This window comes from Pollicipes pollicipes, unplaced genomic scaffold (assembly GCF_011947565.3).
Source record: "Pollicipes pollicipes isolate AB1234 unplaced genomic scaffold, Ppol_2.1 Scaffold_4881;HRSCAF=5763_pilon_pilon_pilon, whole genome shotgun sequence".
Lineage (NCBI taxonomy): Eukaryota > Metazoa > Arthropoda > Thecostraca > Pollicipedomorpha > Pollicipedidae > Pollicipes > Pollicipes pollicipes.
The window spans coordinates 16,285,978-16,307,811 of record NW_023596576.1 but is presented as its reverse complement, the minus strand read 5'-3'; the positions used below and the strand labels follow the sequence as shown (position 1 = coordinate 16,307,811).

The 21,834-nt window shown below is 48.7% G+C and overlaps 1 protein-coding gene across 1 annotated transcript in view; it reads left to right on the top strand.

The window, feature by feature from the left end:
- The window catches only part of LOC119100721 (gonadotropin-releasing hormone receptor), an 88,908-nt gene that overhangs the window by 55,356 nt on the left and 11,718 nt on the right, over positions 1-21,834 (top strand). Inside the window, exon 5 of the mRNA XM_037223811.1 lies at positions 4,667-4,793. Coding sequence (XP_037079706.1) covers positions 4,667-4,793 — 127 coding nt within the window. The remainder of the gene's footprint in view (positions 1-4,666; positions 4,794-21,834) is intronic.

The window sequence follows — 21,834 nt, the reverse complement described above, 5'->3', positions numbered from 1 at the left end:
GATGTCGCGCTCGCACGCGCGCGAGTTAGAACACTGGCGCCACAGGGTCCGTCTTACACGTCACCAGTCCGAACGGCCAGCGCCGAGCTCAACTGGCAGCGGCTTGCTGTAATGTTAGGGGTTCATCCGGCACCGACAAGAGAAAGGGGAGAGGGGGGAGAGGGAGAGGGAAAGGGAAACCTGAAGAAACCGACTCGCTTCAGCCTATGTGGGTAGGAAAAAGGAGATTTGTAGGCATATGCCTTGATCCAACATTTAGTTCGATCTGGCATAATTTTGAACATGCAGTTATTAAATCAATATGTAATAGGTTGACCGTTGTCTTGGTTCATAATTCAGCAAAGTGAACATTGGCTGGTTTTAACATGCGCACGGGTGGCCGGTTGGATGCTCTTTGCTCGGGTGGGGGGTTCAATTTGACTCCCCCCTGAGATTTCAGGAGCCGATGGAGCTAGAGACGCCAAATTTAAAGAGTGTGTTGACCCATACGTGAACTCTCTTAGGCCAAAGTTTGTGGTTCCTAAGTTATGACCTTCGGGTCAACAAAGTCAAACAAGGTCAGATTTCAGGTTGGTCTCCAAAGGGCCCCTGAAATCTAGGAAACTTTTCTTAGAATAATGTCGCACGCTCAGCTAAGTCCAGTGACTTTGTCTGATCTTTAACCACGCGCCCGGGTGGCCGGTTGGATACTCTGCTCGGGTAGAGGGGTCAATTTGACCTCCCTTCCTGAGTTCTCGGGAACTAAGAGAGCTAGAGAAGCCAAATTCACAGAATGTGTTAATCTGTATGTGAACTCACTTAAGTCAGAGTTTCAAGATCCTAGCTCATGACCTTCGGGTCAGATAAGGTCAAACAAGGTCCAATTCCAGATTGGTCTCCAAAGGACCCCTAGAACCTTAGACAACTGTTCTGAGGGAAATGTCACACGCTCAGATAAGGTCAATGACCTTGTTTGACCTTTCAAAGGTCATGATGACCAAAATGATATCAGAATGCTTTGAGTTGCGTATTTGGATAAGCGACAAAGACTACGCTAGGCAGTATGTTCCTAAAAGCAAAATATTCACCTGGGTCATTTTGGGTCAGTGACCTATTCTGACCTATAAGAAGTCCATGGAAGGTATATAATGCGGTTCCTGCTAACGATATATTCAAAATGAGCACCAGAAATCAGCCCATTCAGCAAGCCCGAGAGTAATAAAACAGGCTGGCTTTGACCTTGATCTGCCCTTTATAGCTGACCCTAGGTCAGTGTTATTTATCTATTCAATTGGTGTGTTGCCTCAGAAAGTATCTCAGAGATGCATGGCTTTGTCTAACACCCGTTGTTTGATCGGACTGAACGTTTCCCTAGAACGTGCCTTCGCTGAAACTATGACCTGACTTTGACCTACCATAGGTCAGCGACCTTCCAAGATTCATCTAAATTTTAGGTGTCAGACGATCCGCTATTCAATAATAAAAAATAATATACATAAAAATGCAGCTATGCAGAATTTAGCGTGGCTACACCGCACCGTTCGGAAATCATTACGGGAAAACTTTCGGGGAGGGGGCTCAAATTGACCCCCGCCCGAGCGCGTGTTAACAAACCTCTGCATCGCATCTGAAAGCGATCCGGTATCACGAAAGATCAGCTGGCTAGAGCATCTGCCTTCCAATCCACCCATCCGTTGCCTTTTCCGTTTCGTTTATGCCTCGGGATGGGTTCGGGACCCGTCAGGCGCATACTGTCAGCCTCCATGACTGAAATGACCTGCGGCCGGTGGCAGCCCCCGCGCTAGAGGTTAAGTGACCTCAGAGGGCAGCGCGGACCGAGCTGAACACTGCAGCACGTAAGCTCTCGCCGCAAAACTCTGCCGTTGACCCGAAATTTCACGATCAGATAGGTGGTGGTCAGGGCTCACGTAACATGGAAAGCTCAATGAGAACACTGATTCCAGAAGCTCATTCACTCGAAAGGTTAGGACTTAACTAGAACAAAATAAAACAAGATAAAAGCGTACAAGGGCTTGAACCGTATCGATGTCAATAAGAGGCTCCCACATTTTTGAAGATGGCAAATTTATGTGAAGCGGCACTTCAAAGAAGTCATCACAGGCGAGTCCCAAGATAGGGTGAGTTTTCATTGGAGAGTGATCAAATTATCCACTGGAAAGGCTCAACCCTGTTGTCCAGATCTCCAGCAGCTTTTAAATTTTGAACCACTGTTCCTGGTTATGGGAGATAAGAACAGGTGTCATAGAGAGGCCTTTAACGTGGATGAAGCCTGGTAGTTGACACTCAAATCTGGAGTGACAACAAAATCAATACCACCACCCGTTCGGCGTTGAATGGTAAACATGACTTAAAGATCATTCGGTGCGGTTCGAAGTCCTGCTCAGGCTAAGAACCACTGGTTTCGGATGTTGATGTCCGCGACTTGTGCAGACTATCTGTGCAGGTTATGCCAAAATTACCCAGTCACGCAGGACAGCTACAGAAACGCCACGCGAATCCTACCACCCTATTTGCCACGTAATGCTCAAAACCCCAAAATGGCATTATCGAGCTGTTTGTTCGTGGTGTAAGTCAGCAGGATTTCTGGCATTTGTCTTGAAATATTGTAAGCACATGAACACATGGCGACATTCCGTTCCACAAACGCCTTCCAGCAACATACTACAAGCGAAATACTGCAAGTGAGTCAGCCCGTCCGCTACAGTGGCAGTTCTCACACGGCCAGTGTGGCGGCGAATGACGTCATAAAGACCTTCCATGGCGCAGCCAAACGATGGCACACTGAGGTGCGTAGTTTCTAATTAAATTTTCTGGTTTACAGCAGTTTTTGCGCTTAAAAGCAAGTCAGTAGTTACAAGTTAGCTTATTGCATCAGATCTGATGCTTGCCTCAATATCTCCAAACGTAGTACATCCCCTTTAATCCTCACCCTGATAGCGCGGACTGATAAGGGGTTCCAACTTTTATTCCATCCCTTGACGTTTCCAAGTTATGAAAGATAGAGCTTAGCAAAACACGCTATTGGATTGGTCTCAACAGAATTTCGCCATTCGTTCTAGTTTACATGTTGCTAGATCAATAATCGACTCTATTATGACAGGTCAAAGGTCGGATTTTCCAGAACATCGTACTTACTCAGCTTTACAACATGATACCTACGATATCATGCTTTGTGGCGACACGAAAGTTAAACAGGTACATTCCCCGTTTTATTTTAAGTACAACGCAGCGTATTTGTAGGCGTTTTGAGCGTCAAATTATGATGCATCGCTCCGTTGATGCAACAATGTCGACCCACCGCGCGCGTCCCGTGCCACCGTCTGCCACCGTCAACCGCCCGTTCAGGCCGTGTACCGCCGCGCAGTACGCCTCAAAAGCCGGCGCTGCTCCGATACTAAAAGCAAGGAGCGCACTGTGGCGTCAGATGACGCGCGTTGGATGCCTCAGAGGCTATTGCAAATTTGTGCGCAATTGCGTGATATGTCGGAGCGATGTTTTCCAAAAATATCAGGGGGATGCATCAACTCCCAGCATGGCGAAAGTTGAGAACCTCCGCCTGAGGGTTTGTGGCCTCAAATGTCAATCAGAGTGTCCTCCTACACCGTTTGGAGACTTCCTGGGACTAAGCCAGCCCGCTTTTCGGACAGAGATCTCCCACACAATCATCGAACCTTGCGCAGCAATAAGGAAGCTTTTTGCGTGAATGAGGGTACTTGTGTCGATCTGGAGCCCATCATCCAGGTCAAAGTGCTTCCCACGTCGAGGAGTGGACCATTGCATGACGCATATCTCTACGGGCTTCTGGATCGACCAGGGTTCGCCATCAGAATGGCAGCTGGTAGGTACCCGCCCTGGGATGGAATGGCTCATCATCCCTGGGCGGGGAATGATAATGGACCCTAATGTTGATCTAACGGGGCCCCTTCTCCGGAAAGATATAATGTGTCACCTTAGTGCTCAAGACAGTGGATCGATCTGAGGTCAGAAGTGAGGAAAGGCCAGGTCATGTTTGCTTCGGAAAGCCCAGCCCATTCTTGTGTAAAACCGAGTCGTGAGATGGGTGACGTAGAAAATGTTGATCCTGCGCGCTCGCAATCTCGGGAGCCAGGAGAGCTATGGTCGAGTTTGCATTTTCCGTAAGACCTAGTGGCGTTGGCGGCCGCTGATTACGCCAGGACAGCGGGCGGGTACCGGGTGCGCGAGGCGACCGTCGTGAAATAGTGTTTCCGAAAGACTTTCAAAATCAGTTCGTACCGTTCAAGGATGACCTAGAGGCATTTTCACTTACATTATTTGTAGGATGTCTTCTGAACAGATCAATGGTTACTGCAACACGGAAAACAGAGATGTTTCATTAACCCTTCTAGCTCCACCACCAGACTTCATCACCAGTTCGGAGTGCTTTAAATGTTTATCCGTTTATATTATCATTCCATCAATTTGCTTAGGTGGAATATGCGCCAGGACTGCCTTCTAACCACACGAAGTGATGTTCTAAAGCGTTCTAATATGCTCATTTCAGATGCGTCCATCAACACCACGTAAGTTATCCACTTCTACGGAGCGCCGTGTTTTTTTCGTGCAAAATAGAGCCATTAGCCCCTTACTCGCGCAGCCCTGGCAGCCTGCCCTGTGTCCTCAGCTTGGCATGTGTCTGTGGTTGCAGATACGCTGTTTCGCGCCAATGACTCGGGCTTCTTCGTACGTGCGCGCCAGCGCACCATGCAGATGACGTTCGTCATCGTGCTGACCTTCATCGTCTGCTGGACGCCCTACTACATCATGACGATCTGGTGAGTAACGGGCGTCAGGGCATTCGCGAGGTCGGGAGAGAAGGGAAGCGAAGTCTTCAGGTTTCGTGCACTGATTAGAGCGGTCAAAACGGAAGACTAGAAATTGTACTAAAATCTCCTACCGTATCCGTATTAGTCCTCGATACAGTTCTGGTAAATACTAGGGTTGGTCTTCCAAGATAGTTCCACTGTTAATGGTGAAATGCACTAGCTACAAGGATTGGCAGATCCAACCTCCGTTTTAGGGAGAGGGAGGGGGGGGGGGATCATAGTCACCGAATAATATAACCTAACCCTAGTTTGACCTCTCTTTAGTCCAGTACCCAGTTTGTAAAGTCGGGCTATGACAATGGCAAGACATCGCTGGACTTGGATTCGTGATTTGGGGATATCGGGGCTCCAGATCCAGGTTGTGGATTGCCGATCCAGAATACCCCACGCATATTTTCAGCAGTCTGCGATGCTCACTTCGCTTAAATTGCTTACTGAATTACCTTTTCACCTTTTAAGGGAAACGATTCTACTGCAATAGCGTTTGACACGATAAAAAAAGAATTGTACAGCGTTTGTTGGCGCTTGCTTTGTGGGACCTTCATATTCCCAGAGGCGCACGTAGGGGTGGGGCACAGGGAGCACGCATTCTCACCCCTACTTAGGTTCCTGGGGACCTAAAAGGCCCCCGGATCAACGATCAAGGGCACGGTTGCAAGGCTGGGTGGATGAGCCGAAGGGCCCCCACAGACGCCCTTAAAACTCCATCCCAGAGGACCGGAACCCTCGTTTTTGGACACGATGGCCTCTTGCGGCGTTCGGGGTCCCCCAGCACGATGGTCCCCTACTACGGTCAGAGACCTTTAATAGTGATCAATTGGCCCGCTGTCAACGTGAGGCCCATTTCCCAAGCAGAGACAATGCCTGTGAATGTCCGAGAGCTTTTCGCGTTTTTTTACGGGCAACGCGTCGCACATCGTCACACACCATTTTATGAAGCGCCGGCGATGGTAGGGGCCATCTCAGGCGGGGCGGGGGGGGGGGGGGGTAGTCTGACAGTGAAAGGAGAATGACACATGAAGGAGATATGATATACGGCCTTGGAACTAGACTTGATTACTAACAAAGTAAGGGTTCACAATTATATAATGTAGGCGCTCCCCGTCAAAGAACACCAACAACGAACCGGGCCCCAGTAGCGAACGGAAGCCCGTCCGTGCCGCTCCGGCCAGTGGTGAGCGGACCAATAAGCTTATTTGGGGTCCATGTGCCGATTGTGGGCCACCGACGCCGTCAATGGAAGCTATGACGTCAGTGGGGCTACTGCGTCGATCCGCAATTAAACGCGCCGGTCAGAGGCTTTCTGCGCCAAGTTCACATGGTGTAAATGGATCGTCCCGGGGCCGATGTATGATTTACCTGTTTGAGAGCCTCTGGAATACCCAGGAACCGCAGGCCCCGTGTCGCTAGGATAGTATCCGGTGAGTACTTCGGACTGGAACGGAAAGGTCCTTCAGCCGCTGACCGGGAAAGGTGGTCTGTGAATCCCCTAGTAAATCCCGCCTTCTGGGTTCGCGGCCCAGGAAAAAAGCTCCCTTAGGATTCATCTATGACGTCCTTCAAGGAGCACGCCCGCCGGTATGACGGGATAAAAGTTGAGCAAATTGGGGGCCCTCGAGAAGTAGACCAACTGCGGTATTTTCTGTTTTGGGTGGACGGGAGGGGGGGGGGGAGTATTATGGGATCCGCAAAAGCTCTGGGCCCCTTCCGTTACCACAACTCTGGCAGCGCGGCAGCACTGCCCTGACGAGTGACCGGTGCACCACAAGGCCATGCGGGCCCATTGCCACAAATAAAACGCAGCTGCATGTGCTCGATGAGCAGCTGTATGTGAGGTATATCATGAAAACAAGGACTGTCCGGACAACCGACCCGTTAAGCACCGATGACTAAACAAACACCGCGTGCCACCGTGCCAGCGACTTCTCCTCTGTAAAAGCCAAATCAACAAGCTATTCAGAATACTGTTGGCGTTTGTTGTTCGTGCTACTATTAGCAACAGCATTCAGTTTGCTTCCAAAATAGGGAAATCATGTAAAATGTCGGTTTTTATTTACTTTCTCATCGGCTTCAGCTTCCACCGTCCAGCAAGTTGTAATAAATAACTTTTGGAAAGATGCCCTGGCCGCGTTCCTGACATCTTTTACAACTTATTTTGGAGGACCAAAATTCACGATGGCCCCTCCTGTTTTTTGGGGGAGGCTTTTGGGGCACCCAGCGCATACTCCGAACGGAGGTCCTGGCGGAACGTCTCGGTTGAAGACCTCCAGGTGCATGCCAACTTGCTCCACAACTTTCCATTCTCCTAAAAGTCGCTGCCTTGAGGTTGTCAGGGACGTTCAAAAAGGCTGTAATCCAAGCGAAACAAAAATGGGGTTCAAATTATTACAGAAGCTTGTCTGCCGGGGCAGCGTTGCTATTTGCTAGTCAACCTGACTCCTACTTGAGAGCACGTTGTCAGTCATCCGGGAAACGCTCCTCGGCGTCCGCGTGGGCCGTACAAAAAGTGCAGGAAGATTGTGATAGCAGTAGCCAGTATTCCAGTGAAAGCGGTTTGTGTAGTTCAGGGAACGACAGCGGTGGAATCTCGTAAAATATATTATGGGGTCAAAGCCCATATTTGGAAGGAAACTGGGTCAGAATTTTGCCGTGTTTCATCTCCAGTGCCTTTGGCATTGGATATGACGAATTGTGGGCGTGGGTATTTAACTTAGGAGTGGGGAGGGGGGGGGGCATGCCTTCTCAAAGAGATACAAAGTTTCACTTAGACAGCAACAATCAACAACCAGTGCATACGACATATGATCAAGGGCCTCTATGATGAGAGGCATGTCAAACCCAGGAAGTTCCGCTTAATTCGCTGATCGGATGCAAATGCTGTTCCTCGTAAAACTGGTTTTAATCATCGTCTGGACATCGCAAGGATGTAAGTTCGGCAATCCAGAAGATTGCAGCTCTATGAATAGCAAAAAAAGAAAGCCAGCTGAAGAGTCAGCGCAGATCACGCACGAACCCCGAAGAGAGTAGTAGCCCTGCACGGTGGTAGTCTCTGTGGCGTAGTATCTCAGATGCATATGGCCTAACACATCATATAGCCAGCCTCCTTTAAGTTCATCCCATTGCCCTAAATGGTCGTTGATGGCCGAAAGGGTTCCAATCCAAGTCGAAGCGAAACGGGACATACCCGGCCATTCGTGAAACCGCTGCTGGCAATTGCCTTGACGTACCTTTGAACCAATTATTCCATTCATGTGAGACGTAATGGCAGGTTGGGGCTGAAGCCGGGTGAGAGCGGGCCGTTGTTTGTGGCCGATGAATGGCCGGGACATCCGGCCGCTTTTGGTTAAAAGCCGAATGAGCGATCCTCGAGCGGCAGCAGCCGTGTTTGTGTTACGTAGTTGCCAGCAAGGAATCAGCGCACCGTCAGAATCAGCATCTCATGTGCGTCACAGCCTTATCCCAGAATATTTCTAGGCGTTCATTGACGAAGTTGCCACCTGCCAATAAACCACCAAAGCGTATCTTGTCCCACGAAGCTGCCGCTTAGGGCGGAGGTTTGGTGTTTCGGAGGAATGGGCTACATCCTCATCATTTCGGGGAAAAAACCTCAAGTATAGGTGTCTGGTGTTGCATGGAAAGAACAGACTCATGGAATCCATTCACGTTGTTCACCTGTTGTGGTGATTCTGCTGGTGACGTGTTTGCGTTGAAAGATGCAGATAAGCAAACCGTACCTTGCGCGGAGAGGTCAATAAAAACACGCGCATATTCCAAGACCGTGACCTCCTATTCAAGGCGATCTGAAAAGAGAATGCACACAATGGCTCTGATCTGAACAGATCATAGACAGCTTTCATGACGCTTGCGTGAACAAAGAAATGTGATAGCCGTGCCCCCTTGACCTATGCAGAGGCCTGGTAGCCACTTGCTTCTTCAAACGGTGGACTGGAAACCGTCAATGGAGTGAATTTCGACGCACCTGTCGTAATTTAGGAAATCTGTCTCCTTTGGCAACACTGAAGGTGTATTTTTCTCGATTTTGAGGAAGTTTTTGGATGTGTGGGTGTTTTCGGGGGAAATATTTGCGATCAAATCGTCAAACAGGTCCATGTCGTTTTAAGCCATGTCGCCGCCACTGGAAGGACAACACTAGGCCTCAACTCTTTTGTCTGTTTTGTTATTTCGTCTGACGTATCCATCATGGAAAGCCACACGGGGACTCCTTCCCTCTTACTTACCAGCTGTAAGGCATGACATCATACCTGCAATCCCTAAGCATGCACGTGCCCTGTTCTAACACTTATGTGCTGGCAGGGACGTAGTTTTGCAAAATATATTGAGGAGGGGACAACATTTCAAAATGACGAAACGCAACCCGGAACTGCGCCGGCAAACAAGTCTCCCGCTGGATTTGACCAACATTCTTCTCAAAATTGCGGGGGTTGGAGCCTTCAACCGAATCGGAAACTACACCTGTGTCGGACTGGAACGTTTGAGTTGATACAAAGTTTCCGATGGCCGCAAAATATAGCTCGGGCATTGTAGTTTGCATGTGGGCACAGCGATAGCTGTTTGGATTTGACCAGACACATGCCGCCACTCGAGATCCTAAGTTGATCTATGTAGCCTATCCATTTTTCACTTATTGCTCAACCTATCAGCTGTGTCGACACAACTCTCTGGACCTTGTGGTGTGGTCGGTCATTATTTCAAAGTATCAATATATCAAATTCGGCACATGTTTGGGCAGTCGGCCATAGACAGTACGTTGAGCGTGATCCCTTTTCGTCCAATAAAGTACAAACAAATGATTTAGCTCCGCACCTCAACGTCAAGTGAGGCCACTCAGTTGGAACGTTTCTCGGCCGCACGTCTACTCACTCATTTGTACAGTGCGTGGTAACCAGAACTGGTCCCCATCTGGTAAAGCAACGGAAAGGAGGGCTGTCTCAAACGAGAGGATTTTATTTCGCCGTGTTCGTATGTGGGGGGGGGGGGGGGGGGCGAGGTGGATGCTTTCAAAGAAGCGGGTCATTGCAGTTCGACTGGGATGGCACGCCATGCCTTCGCTTCGGAAGACTAGAATCGTTTGGGCTGAATTTCCCAGCACCTCGGGTGAGCGCGCGCTGGCGTCGGTCGGCGTCCGGGAGCGGCAGGCGTGGTCAGGGCGTTGCGCCGCGGTTGTCCGGCGGCCCAACAGAGGAAGGTGCGCTGACATGGGCCAGCAGGCGGCCATCGAGAGCGGGCAGATGGCGGTCAGCAGCCCCGCCCAGCTCCTAGAGTTCGGGCTAATGGTGCCCGCAGGGTAGGTAACCAGACGGGGCAATAATAGTACAGCTCGCGGGGAGGGAAGAGCTGGTGTCGGTCACTTACGTGTTCGTTCGTCGCTACACAGTTCCGGGTCTACCTGACCCGCAGTAAAACTTGCAAAAGAGACGAAACATGTTGAGTTTGGAGGGCAGGGGACCTATCATGGTAACGTGGGGTCATCGCATGCAAGTTACGCGCAGTTGGGGCTACTACAGCCAGTCTTTCCAATGCATGCCGCCAAACGAGGCCCATTGTGTGCAGCCTCACGTGGCGCCGCCCGTTTCGACTAGCAGCAGGGAATCTATTGTCCACCGGGGCATAGGTGAGGTCAGGGCCAAGCTGCTGACGCAGCGCTGACGGAACCTTCCGCCCGATGTCGTAACCAGCCACCAGGCACTGCGCCGTTGCTCTGACGTATGTGATATTCAAACATGCGAAGTCGCATTATAGCCCTCGACTAAGTTCCGTTCATTTAGCTAACTCGCCACTGACTAAATGGGCTTACCGAACGTGCTTTGGCCGGTTTTGCGACGCCCGTAACATGCCCGTTCATCCGCCCTTAAGTAGCGCACGAACTCGGTGGCGCGATTGGTTAGTGCGCGCATCGATATGGGTGGGAGGCTATTTTGTTCAGGTCTGACTGTGGCTGGGTAATCCTCGGCCGACTCGTACCCAGGCCATGGCACCGACTGGGGAGAAACTGCCCTGCCGCGGTACTGACTCACTGCTGACCAGCACGCACGTCGGCGGGTTTACGGGCATGGCACATTTTTCAACTGATCCTTGCGCTCCGGCGACCCGCCCCGAGAGCACAGGTTTGCACTGGGCTCCCGCAGCAGTTCCGCGACCTCCGGGCACGACATCGGGATAGGCACGCTTTACGCATGCGTGCTACGGCGGACATCCTGACAGTAAACACGTGGTCAAGCTGACTCGCACGGGTGCCGAAAATACGAAACCTCTACCTTGTATGGAGTATTGTGTGTATGTGTGTACTAATGTATATATATATATATATATATATATATATATATATATATATATTGGAATACTTTGGCAGAATCCTTTCTTTGATACATGTTTGATTAAAAATAACTGCTGACTCAGTATTGACGAGCTTTTTGATGCATCGTTCTAGTTTCCGGGCCTTTGACTTGGCGTCACCGCTTAGATTAAAGATGGTTCGCTCAAAATTACTCATATATTCATCACTCTTTCCATTCTAACGTTTCGAGATCCTATCTCATCATCGGAGAAGACTAAATGGCACAATACATAAGTTTTGAGTTTTTAAAGAATGAAAAGTTGTGCACTTCAGTTGGAAAACATCTTTTGGCATGGAGAACATAAATGAAGCACAACTAATTGAAGTAAGACGGAATCCTATTTTCATTTTCATGCATGTAAGAAACACTCATAATCGGAACACCACAGAGACACAATGGGGACACTACTGCCCCCCGCCCACAATAATTTGCCTGTGTGTTTAAGGCCGGAGAGAGTTCGTTAATGAATATGGTTTCCCAAATTTGAAGGCGTCTTCTGTCACTGCACGTCCGTAAAATGTCAGTGCTGTCTGTCAGTTGTTGTCGTGTCAATGTCATGTCGTGTTCCTGTCGCATGTGGTCCAGAGGTGCCCCGTCACGTAAGTGCATTGTCAGGCGTCGTGAGAGTGTCGTTGTGGTCACACCAAAGTAGTGTATGGAACGAAGTTTGCTGCCTTCGATGTTGCATTGGAATTGATACACTTCATTGGTGCATTTTAGTTTGTCGGGTTTGTCTGGGCTGTTTCTCATAAGAAAGTTCGATATTTTCTTATTAGAATAGTCAATGACGATGTCTATTTTGTGGTCGTTTTTGCCTTTAACATGTCGAGAGATAATCTCCCGTAAAGCTTTTTCGTCTTGTTTGTGGGCGGATGTCATTTGATTTCGATAATACAGTTTGACGGTTGGTTGGATGTCTTGCTTTGGTTTGCCGTCAAAGTGTCATGCCATGTCGTTGTGTCTCGTTTTCAACGTCAGAATTCGAAAAACCGTTGTTCACCAAGATCCGTCTGATTTTTATCAATTCTGAACGTAGTCCTGTCCAATCAGAGCAGTGCTTAAATGCCCGTCTATGAAGGACCTTTTTACGCTAATTTTGTAGCGTCGAAGACACTCACTGCCAGCATTTAAGCACCGTCCGTTGTTAGTCTGTTTTCGGTATACAGTCGTTTTGAATTGTTGTCCTTGTCCATCGACAGCCACGTCAAGAAAGGGTATTACGTTTTGCACACTTAGCTCTGTTGTGAATTTTAAGCCAGACCGTTCTTCATAGGTGTTTTTGAGACGTCCTAGTAGGTCAATGTCCCTAACTTCCACAAAGATATTGTCTACGTAGCGGCAGTAAATGTCCGGTCTTATGTCGTCATTTTGTAGTATGTCGGCTTCTACGTGTCCCATAAAGAAATCAGCGAATAGAGGTCGTAGAGGTGAGCCCATCGCAACACCCTCAATTTGGCAATACATTCGGCCATCAGGCCCGCGGAGAGGAACTTCCAACGTACAGGCTTTTACGAATTGTTCAAGAAGGCGCCTTGATATTTTGAGAGGAGGAATTTCAGGATGATTGTAGACGCGGTCAAGTATGATAGATATGGTTCTTTTAATGGGCACGTTTGTAAATAGATTTTCAACATGCAGGGAGGCTAGAAGACCCTTAGGTTGACGAGATCGCGCTATATCAATAAACTCATCCGTTGATGACAAGCTGTAAGACATGGAAAGATATGGAGACAGAAGACCATTAAGACGTTTTGCAATTATATAGGTTGGTGAAGGGATCTGTGAAATTATGGGACGAAGGGGGTTGCCGGTTTTGTGAGTTTTCACGGACCCATAACTATAACCAGGCGCAAATTCACCCGTTATCTTGGAAAAGTGTATGCCATCAACAGCGGCACTGGCAACAGTGATCAGTTTGTTAAGCTTGGTCTATATATATATATATATATATATATATATATATATATATATATATTTAAATTTGTGTGTATGCATGCATGCGTGCGTGCGTGCGTGCGTGCGTGCGCGTGCGCGTGCGCGTGCGCGTGCGCGTATGTTTTCATCCCACTGACGTAAAACCGCACCGGGATGGGGCACTAAAGATTTAGAAACCAATTCAAGCACCGTTACGTCCCAACCTGTTTCTTGGAGGTGAAATCAATCACACGTCACAGCAGGTCTGGAACACACTGTCTGTTGGCCTTAAACTGAACCAGTTAAGCTTTTATGCGAGTCGATGTGCATGGCAGTCGAGCAGCGTAGGCCTGTTACACGAATGGAAATAATGCGGTGTCGGAATATACTTGTTGAAATATACCCTGGTCTTGAGCGAGTCCGAATGACGAGATGGTTTGGTGGTTTGTCAGCCAATGGGCAATGTCGTGGCTCCAGCAGCCCAACTCGGTCCTGCCCTGCGCGAACATTCACGCTCTGATGGGCTGATATACTTGCGCCTATCTATCGTAACGGGTTACAGCTCGGAGCGAATAGCAGCACGATTTCGTACACATGTTCAGTAACAATTATGAGGTATGTATACTTGCTATTTGGGCAGGCAAAGTTTCCTGACGAAAAAATCCAAGATCAGCGCAGTTTAACCTTGCCGTGCTATGTGGGTGTGTGGGGGAGTAGAGCACTCCAGGGGTTGAATTTTCTGGATCCGGTCCAGTCCAGTCCTGCTACCCCACATCTAACCCGGCCTCCAATCCGTTTTTCCAGATTTCACAATCCAATCGGGTTTAATCTGCCTCACCAGAGACAGTTACCAATCCAATCCAGTTCTATCTGCCTCACCAAAAAAATTTATAACATGAATTCGTGCCAATCCGCTTTCACATTAAGGACTGTAAAAAACGTAGCAAATTTGGTCGATCTCAGTATCTTAAATTTACGAAATTTGTTGATCTCCTTAGGGGAAAGTGCAATCAGTTGTCAAAAACCAATGGGTGCTAGGATGCTCAACACAGCTAGCTGCCTGTTAATAATGCGATTTTTCTTGAACATCATAGCACACAACGTTCGTTTCATTATTAATCATATCACAATGATGTTGGCAAATAGTTCACAAGAACCACCACATGCGGCGGCCAAAATCACTTCTGGTTTCTATATCCGAAATGCATGAGAACATCACCAAACATTTTCAATGTTCAGGTTACATGCAGCATACCTTCTCATGCCACCAGAAAGTTCCAGTGGCGCCCAATTCACAAGTGCCGGACGACGCTCATCTTGTACACCTTATGAATTAGAACGACCATCTCACCTCATATATGATACTTCAGGTTTGTTTGTATCCATTCTCGGGCACAACAGCTAATGAAACAACCTCAACCGCGACCATTGTTTCCTCTTACACATCGGTTGTGTTAACATTACAATCCACGCGCGCAACCGTCCACTGCCTGCGGCGCTTGCTAAAATGCCAGACGCTGCAAAATATTTGTTTTTTGCTCATACTGGAAAACATACGAGGGCTATTTCTTTTTGTAACCGTGCGTCGCATATCGGCATGAGGTCACCTTTACGCAATCAAAGGCAAATTGTCTTTCGCATGCTGACAATAACACGTGACGCTGTATCCGTTGTGTTGTTTTTAGCGCGCTCAGAGATTTGCCATGAGCACTTATACAAATAAATAGAACATTGAGGTTTAATGATAAAATAAATAAATACAAGCCATGGGCCCTCGAAGTGTCCTGAGCCACGACACGCCGCCTTGACAAACGTAGTTTCCAGGAACTGTTGTCTACTCCATCACTCATTTACTGCAATCTACAGGGGACTAATAATACGACTTGTCTCGTTCGTTCTGCCACTAAAGTCCTAAATTAATAACCTCTCAGGGTCGAGGAGGGGTCTGTCGTCTGCCAGCGGTCTTTTTGGCACCGCCGAACGTGATAAATAATAACGACCTGAATTTTGCAGTGGCTAATGCCACATGCCTAGCACACGTGTTGCACAAATTGTCCCCATCACTATATTATAGACACCCCGGGTCGTGCTATCGTTTCTGGAAGTCTGCTTATTCTATATGCAACCATTTCTTATCGTTCTTGACAACAATAACCAGGAGACGCGACCTATGTCGGACGATGTTTCTTTAAGGCAACATTAACTTTCAACTGTCTGCCCACCATGCTATGGTCAGACGAGATCAGTACCGCCCTGAATAGCTCCACCGGGGTTGTGGGTTGAGGGTCCTCAGGACAGACCATGCTTAACAAGGCCCCTGATTTCAAAGCCATTGACACAGGACAATCATTCCGATTTCTCAAGAGACACCCATCCTGAAAATGCTTGCTATTAGGCTGGTCCTATACCACAATTGCCACTAATCCTGATACAGCTCTTGACTCTATGCTTATGTCGCTCTCAAAAAACCCCGTTGTTCTCCACGTATGTTTTCTATGTTTTGCTCCACGCGGTATGTCGACCTGACCAGGAAGATTGTTGACGGATCTTGAGGATTAAACCTGGCACTTTTGGTTGCTCACATCACCACTGGCTTTTGTTGTTGACCACTCTAGCACAAGTAGGTGCCAAACGGCTAGGCCATCTTCTCACCCGGCGAACGAGTTGAGATGGCTCCTGTCCCGCAGCGTATATCGTGTGTCCCCATAATGACAACTGATTCTCGAGTTGGATAACAGCTTGCTCAATTGTATTCTTAACTATCGTTTGTCAGCAACGGTAGATCAACGATGCATTTCTATGGTGATCATAGTGTCAGTGGGGCGCGTGCTTTTACGCGCGCGGGTTGCCGGCTGCACACCCTCCGCTCCGGTAGAGGCCAAATTGACCCACCTGAGATCTCAAGAACTAAGAGAGCTGGAGACACCAAATTTACAGGGTATGTTGGCCTGTACCTAAACTCGCTTCGGCCAAAGTTTGAGCTTCCTAGGTCATGACCTTCAGATCAAATAAGATAAAAAAATGTCGATTTTCAGGTTGGTATTCAAGTGCCCCCAAGCCTAGATACGTGTCGAAGCAACGGGTCCCACGCTCCTTTGAGCTCATTGACCTTGTTTCATCTTTTCAAGGTCATGGTGATCAAAATCATACAGGACTGATTTGAGTTTTGTATTTAAATAAGCGCCGAAGACTACGCTAGGTAGTATGTTCCCAAAAACAAAATGTTGACGTGGGTCATCTTAGGTCAGTGACCTACTCTGACCTTTCAGAAGTTCGTGGAAGATGCACAATGCGGTTTCTGTTATCAATAAATTTGAAATGAGCACCAGAAACTATCCCACACAGCAAACCCTAGAGTAGTAAAATAGATTGGTTTTGACCTTTGTCTGACCTTAAAACTGACCCTAGTTTATTGGAATTTGTTCATGTAATTGTTGTGTTGCCTAAGAGAGTATCTCAGAGATGTATGGCTTCGTCTAACACTCCGTTGTTGTATCAAATTAAACGATTCCCTGGGAATTGACTTCGCAGAGTCCATGGCTAGACTTTGATCTGCCGCAGTTCAGTGACCTTGCAAGGTACGGCTGTTTTTTACCGAGCGATCGGCTCTTCAATTGACTACAGCTGTGCAAAATTTCCAAAACCAATGTGGAAAAACCTTCCTGAGGGTCAGTTCGACCCCAGCCGAACGTGTGTTAACACACGTTCGGGTGGGGTAAATTTAAACCTTCCGAAGGATTTTTTACAGAATAATGTCGGACGGTGCGGCAAAGTCGCGCCAAACGTTGCATACCTGTAGGCAATTGCATAGCGGGTTGTGTGATATAAACATGATATGTACCATGCAAGGTCATTGACCTCTGGCAGATTATTCAGGCCGTGGCTGTCAGCGAAGACAATTTCCAGGGAATCGCTTAATTTTATGCGACAAAGTATTGAACGAGACCGCACACCTCAGAGATAGTTTCGTAGGCAATACAACAAAGGAATTTAAAACAGTAACTCATGTTATTTACGAAGTGTCAGGTATGAAATCAAAACTGACCTGTCAGACCGAAGTCAAAACCAGCCTGCTTTTACTGGAAAGCTTGCTTGATTAGTTTCTGATGCACATTTTAAATTTATTGATGAGAGGGACCGCATTAGACGTCTTTCGTGGACTTCTTGAAGATCAGAGTAGGTATCTGACCTAAAACAATTAAGGTAAACATTTCATTTTGTTGATCATACCCGCTAACATAATCCTTGATGCTCATCAACTGCAAAAGTCAAAACAATCTCCTAGGATTTTGGTCATCATGGCATTCTAAAAGCCAAACAAGGTCACTGACCTTAAATGAACTCCAGTGGCCTTTTGCTTAAAACAAGTATCTTGGGTTCCACAAGTATCTAAGGTGGTCGCATGAGGAAATCTGTGGGTACTTTCGATACCAACCTTAATTTGACCTTGCTCGACACTATGTGATCCAACGGTCATAGGCGCAGGAACGCTTCAAGAAGTGAGGGGGGGGAAAGTTCAGGGTGTACTTCAGAAACCTTTTCTGGAAAGCAATCCCGATGACTGGGGGGGGGGGGGATAGAAATGGAGGTTGTTTTCGCTCTTCATTCAAATGTCATGGCTGCTATGCTATATATGCATCTAAAGCTGTTTCTTACTGGTGCGCAATCTGGCCCATTCGACTGAACTATGTCATTCGGCAGATAAGGCTATCCAGCTTCCCAATATTATTCGTCCATTTTAACATTGTCTTTTCTAGGGAGGCGAAATTCCACGGGCCGGTAATCATTTTGGGTCATTAAGAATGCATCTGCCCCCCACAGGGTAGACCAAAATACGGCCTGGACATAGCCTGGTGAGAATTTCGAAAGTGAGTAGATGGCTCACACTGCGGCAAATTTTTTCCATGCGCCTTGATTTCGCTGGCTTCTTTTCAACAGATAAGATTTGTGGCAGTATTTTAGGCGTAAACAAATTCAGAAGCTTGAAATTGCCAACAACAATGTGGCAAAGGCCTAAAACCGGAGATTCTGTTTTAAAAACCAAGCCCCACAACAAACGCCCGTCTGTAATATATTTCTTATCTAGGTCCTGCTTCGTCCGCTGCCGGCGAACATTTCCCTGGCCCGGCTGTCTCCCGCATGACTGGCTGCGATCTGATGGCATGGCTGCTTTGTTGCATATTTCTGGATCAGCATTACTGCCATACTACACATACATACCATACAAGCCATACTTGTCTGGAAATGCTCATCATTCGGGTAGAATCAATTAGTGATACAATTTACGTAACGTGGTTTTTAAACATGGGCGCCCGCAAATTTTAAAATCTCCATACCAGGCGTTGCAGTCTCCATAGTCCGCGGAGCGTTAACCCATCGACCAGCTTTTGGCATCGGCCCACTGGTGGACGGAAGTAATGATGCCTCTGGAAGAATTGCCTTTAAACACATTAAACGATTAGTAATAGAAGTTAGGTAACGTAATTTTGAGCATGCGCACCCGAAAATCTTAGAAACCAAAACATCGACCCCAGGCGTTGCAGTCTTCGTAGGCCGCGTAGCGTCGGCCCAGCAGCTAATACTGAGCTGTGGCTAACGTGTAGACGAAAATGATGGCGTTTCTGAAAGCAGTATGCTTGAACGCTTCATGGCATCACATTTTACATTTAGAACGCAGTCTGTGCTCATATTTCACGCGAGCGATTTTTAGGCTGATCATAAGAACGGATTGGCCCTTAAAGCACCACGAAGTGGGGCTGGTATCTGGTGGTTGAACTGGAAGAGTAAATGTAGAATCTCATCACTTGTCATATCATGTCAAGTCACATGTCACATGTCAAATATCACATCGCATTGTTCAGAAGATCTCCCTGGTACGGGGGACCTTCTGACTCGCGCAGTTGGCCCCGGATCAGCACAGAAACTCCCATTGAGTCAACAGCATCCGTGATCACCGCAGGTGGTCCAATAATTGTCACCTAGACTCCAGTTCCATGTTTTTCTGTGTTCCTCAGAAAGATTAAGGACCCTGAACGTAAATTATAGATGAGATGAGGTCCCAAATTTGTATCAACATGGCTAATCCATATTCATCTTAAAATGTTCAAGATTCAGTCAAAATTGATTACCGATAAAAGCCATGTAACATGGTTCTGAACATGCGCGATCGTAAGTCGTAGCAACAACAGCCTCGACGCCCGGCGTTGCAGCCTCCATTGGCCGCGCGGCGTCGGTCCTGCGGCTGTGACACTGAGCGATGGCCAATGAGCGAACGAAAAAGATGACGCATCTTGAGGAAGATGGCTGGTGAACTAGGTAAATCGCTATGTATGTTTGATATAGCACAAAAGTAAGCTAAACACAGTTTTAATCTGAAACGTGTGTGTGTGGGGGGGGGGGGGCAAATAACACTGCTGGCCCCACCTTGAAAAGTGGGGGCCATGGCCTCCCTGCCCCTCCCCCACTGCTCCTACATCCATGCCAAAGGTCATGACTTAGGAATGTCAACAGCTGATCCAAGTGAGTTCAGATAGAAGCCAACCCATTCTGTGGGTTCAGGGTTTCTAGCTCTCAAGTTTTTTACGTCTCAGGGGCTTAAATGGACCCGCGCTCGAGCGGAGAGTATTCATCCGGCCACTCGGGCGCGCGTTAAGGTTGATAAGCTTTTTTTGGAGAAAGTTAAAAGCAGGGGCACGTTAGCAGTCTCCGAGATGCAAAATTGGTCCATAATATAACAAAACTGATTGACATGTATGTCTTCGCGGGTTACATGAGCGCACGCTGTCAGATAACGTAATAGCTTAGTACAAGCAATTCCCGCTGTGTGGTGTGCGGCGCGGCGGTGGCAGAAATCCTTACTCTCTTTCATGCGAATCAGCCGTTGCTTCGACGGCTTGGAAGTAACGTTATAACGCCATGCGTTTAATTTTCGCGTCAAACTGGCAGTGCAGTGAAGCCTTTTTTCGTAGACTGACCTGGGCATTGTGTCCTTCATGGGATTCGCTGCCGTTAACTGTACGTCATAGATCCTTGCGTTTAGCCATATAACCTATTTCGCAAGGTTTGCACGTGTCATGCCTGGCAGCAAGTGCTTCTCCCTCTCAGCACATTTTGTTATTCGTAAGCCGTGATCTGCTCCATAACTGACAATTTGCCTTGGCGATCAGATACCGCCAAGAAGCCAATTTTCAATCAAGTGTCAATCTGGCACACTTCCAGCCTTCCTCGAACCGTTCTGGCACTGACCCGGGCTGGAAATTGATTCTACCGAGGTATTGAAGTTCACAGCACCATTTGCCGGCAACTCGCGGCTCTCGGAGGCCTGAATTTGGCCCATCATTCATCTCGAGTGCGGATATCATCTGCATCGGCCCATTTGTTTTGAGTATTTTGCGAGCGAGACCCCGCCCTCGTCCGTAGACACCACCGCTGCGGCTGATGGTGCTGATCAGCGATGGGCGCGGTGCGGGCCTCTGATGCGCCCGGGATGCATGGGCCCGACGTCGTCTCCCGAATGATTTTGTGCGTCGCTTGGCGGAGCGAGGATGCATCCTGGAGAAGAATAAATCTCCCCCCGATCGGGTGACGTTAGATGAGAATTCCAGCCGACTGTGCGGGGGTGGTAGGAGGACGAGGCATTTATTGCAGCGTCGCCAGCCGACACCGGGTCGGCGGCGCGAGCAAAAAACAGCTCCTGGCCCGTCTGGTCCGCATCAACAGCGGAGCTGGCCGGCCCTGACGCATGGCCGCGGAGGGTACAGCCAGCTTTGTACTCAGTGTTTGAAAGGATGAGTGCGTGCCCTGGGCTCCGACAATGGTTGAAAGGGCAGCCGTTGGGGGCATGGCCGCGGAGGGTACAGCCAGCTTTGTACTCAGTGTTTGAAAGGATGAGTGCGTGCCCTGGGCTCCGACAGTGGCTGAAAGGGAAGCCGTTGGGGGCATGGCCGCGGAGGGTACAGCCAGCTTTGCACTCAGTGTTTGAAAAGATGAGTGCGTGCCCTGGGTTCCGACAATGGTTGAAAGGGCAGCCGTTGGGGGCATGGCCGCGGAGTGTACAGCCAGCTTTGCACTCAGTGTTTGAAAGGATGAGTGCGTGCCCTGGGCTCCGACAGTGGCTGAAAGGGCAGCCGTTGGGGGCATGGCCGCGGAGGGTACAGCCAGCTTTGCACTCAGTGTTTGAAAGGATGAGTGCGTGCCCTGGGTTCCGACAATGGTTGAAAGGGCAGCCGTTGGGGGCATGGCCACGGAGGGTACAGCCAGCTTTGCACTCAGTGTTTGAAAGGATGAGTGCGTGCCCTAGGTTCCGACAAGGGTTGAAAGGGCAGCCGTTGGGGGCATGGCCGCGGAGGGTACAGCCAGCTTTGCACTCAGTGTTTGAAGGGATGGGTGCGTGCCCTGGGTTCCGACAATGGTTGAAAGGGCAGCCGTTGGGGGCATGGCCGCGGAGGGTACAGCCAGCTTTGTACTCAGTGTTTGAAGGGATGGGCGCGTGCCCTGGGTTCCGACAATGGTTGAAAGGGCAGCCGTTGGGGGCATGGCCGCGGAGTGTACAGCCAGCTTTGCACTCAGTGTTTGAAAGGATGAGTGCGTGCCCTGGGTTCCGACAATGGTTGAAAGGGCAGCCGTTGGGGGCATGGCCGCGGAGTGTACAGCCAGCTTTGTACTCCGTGTTTGAAGGGCTGGGTGCGTGCCCTGGGCTCCGACAGTGGCTGAAAGGGCAG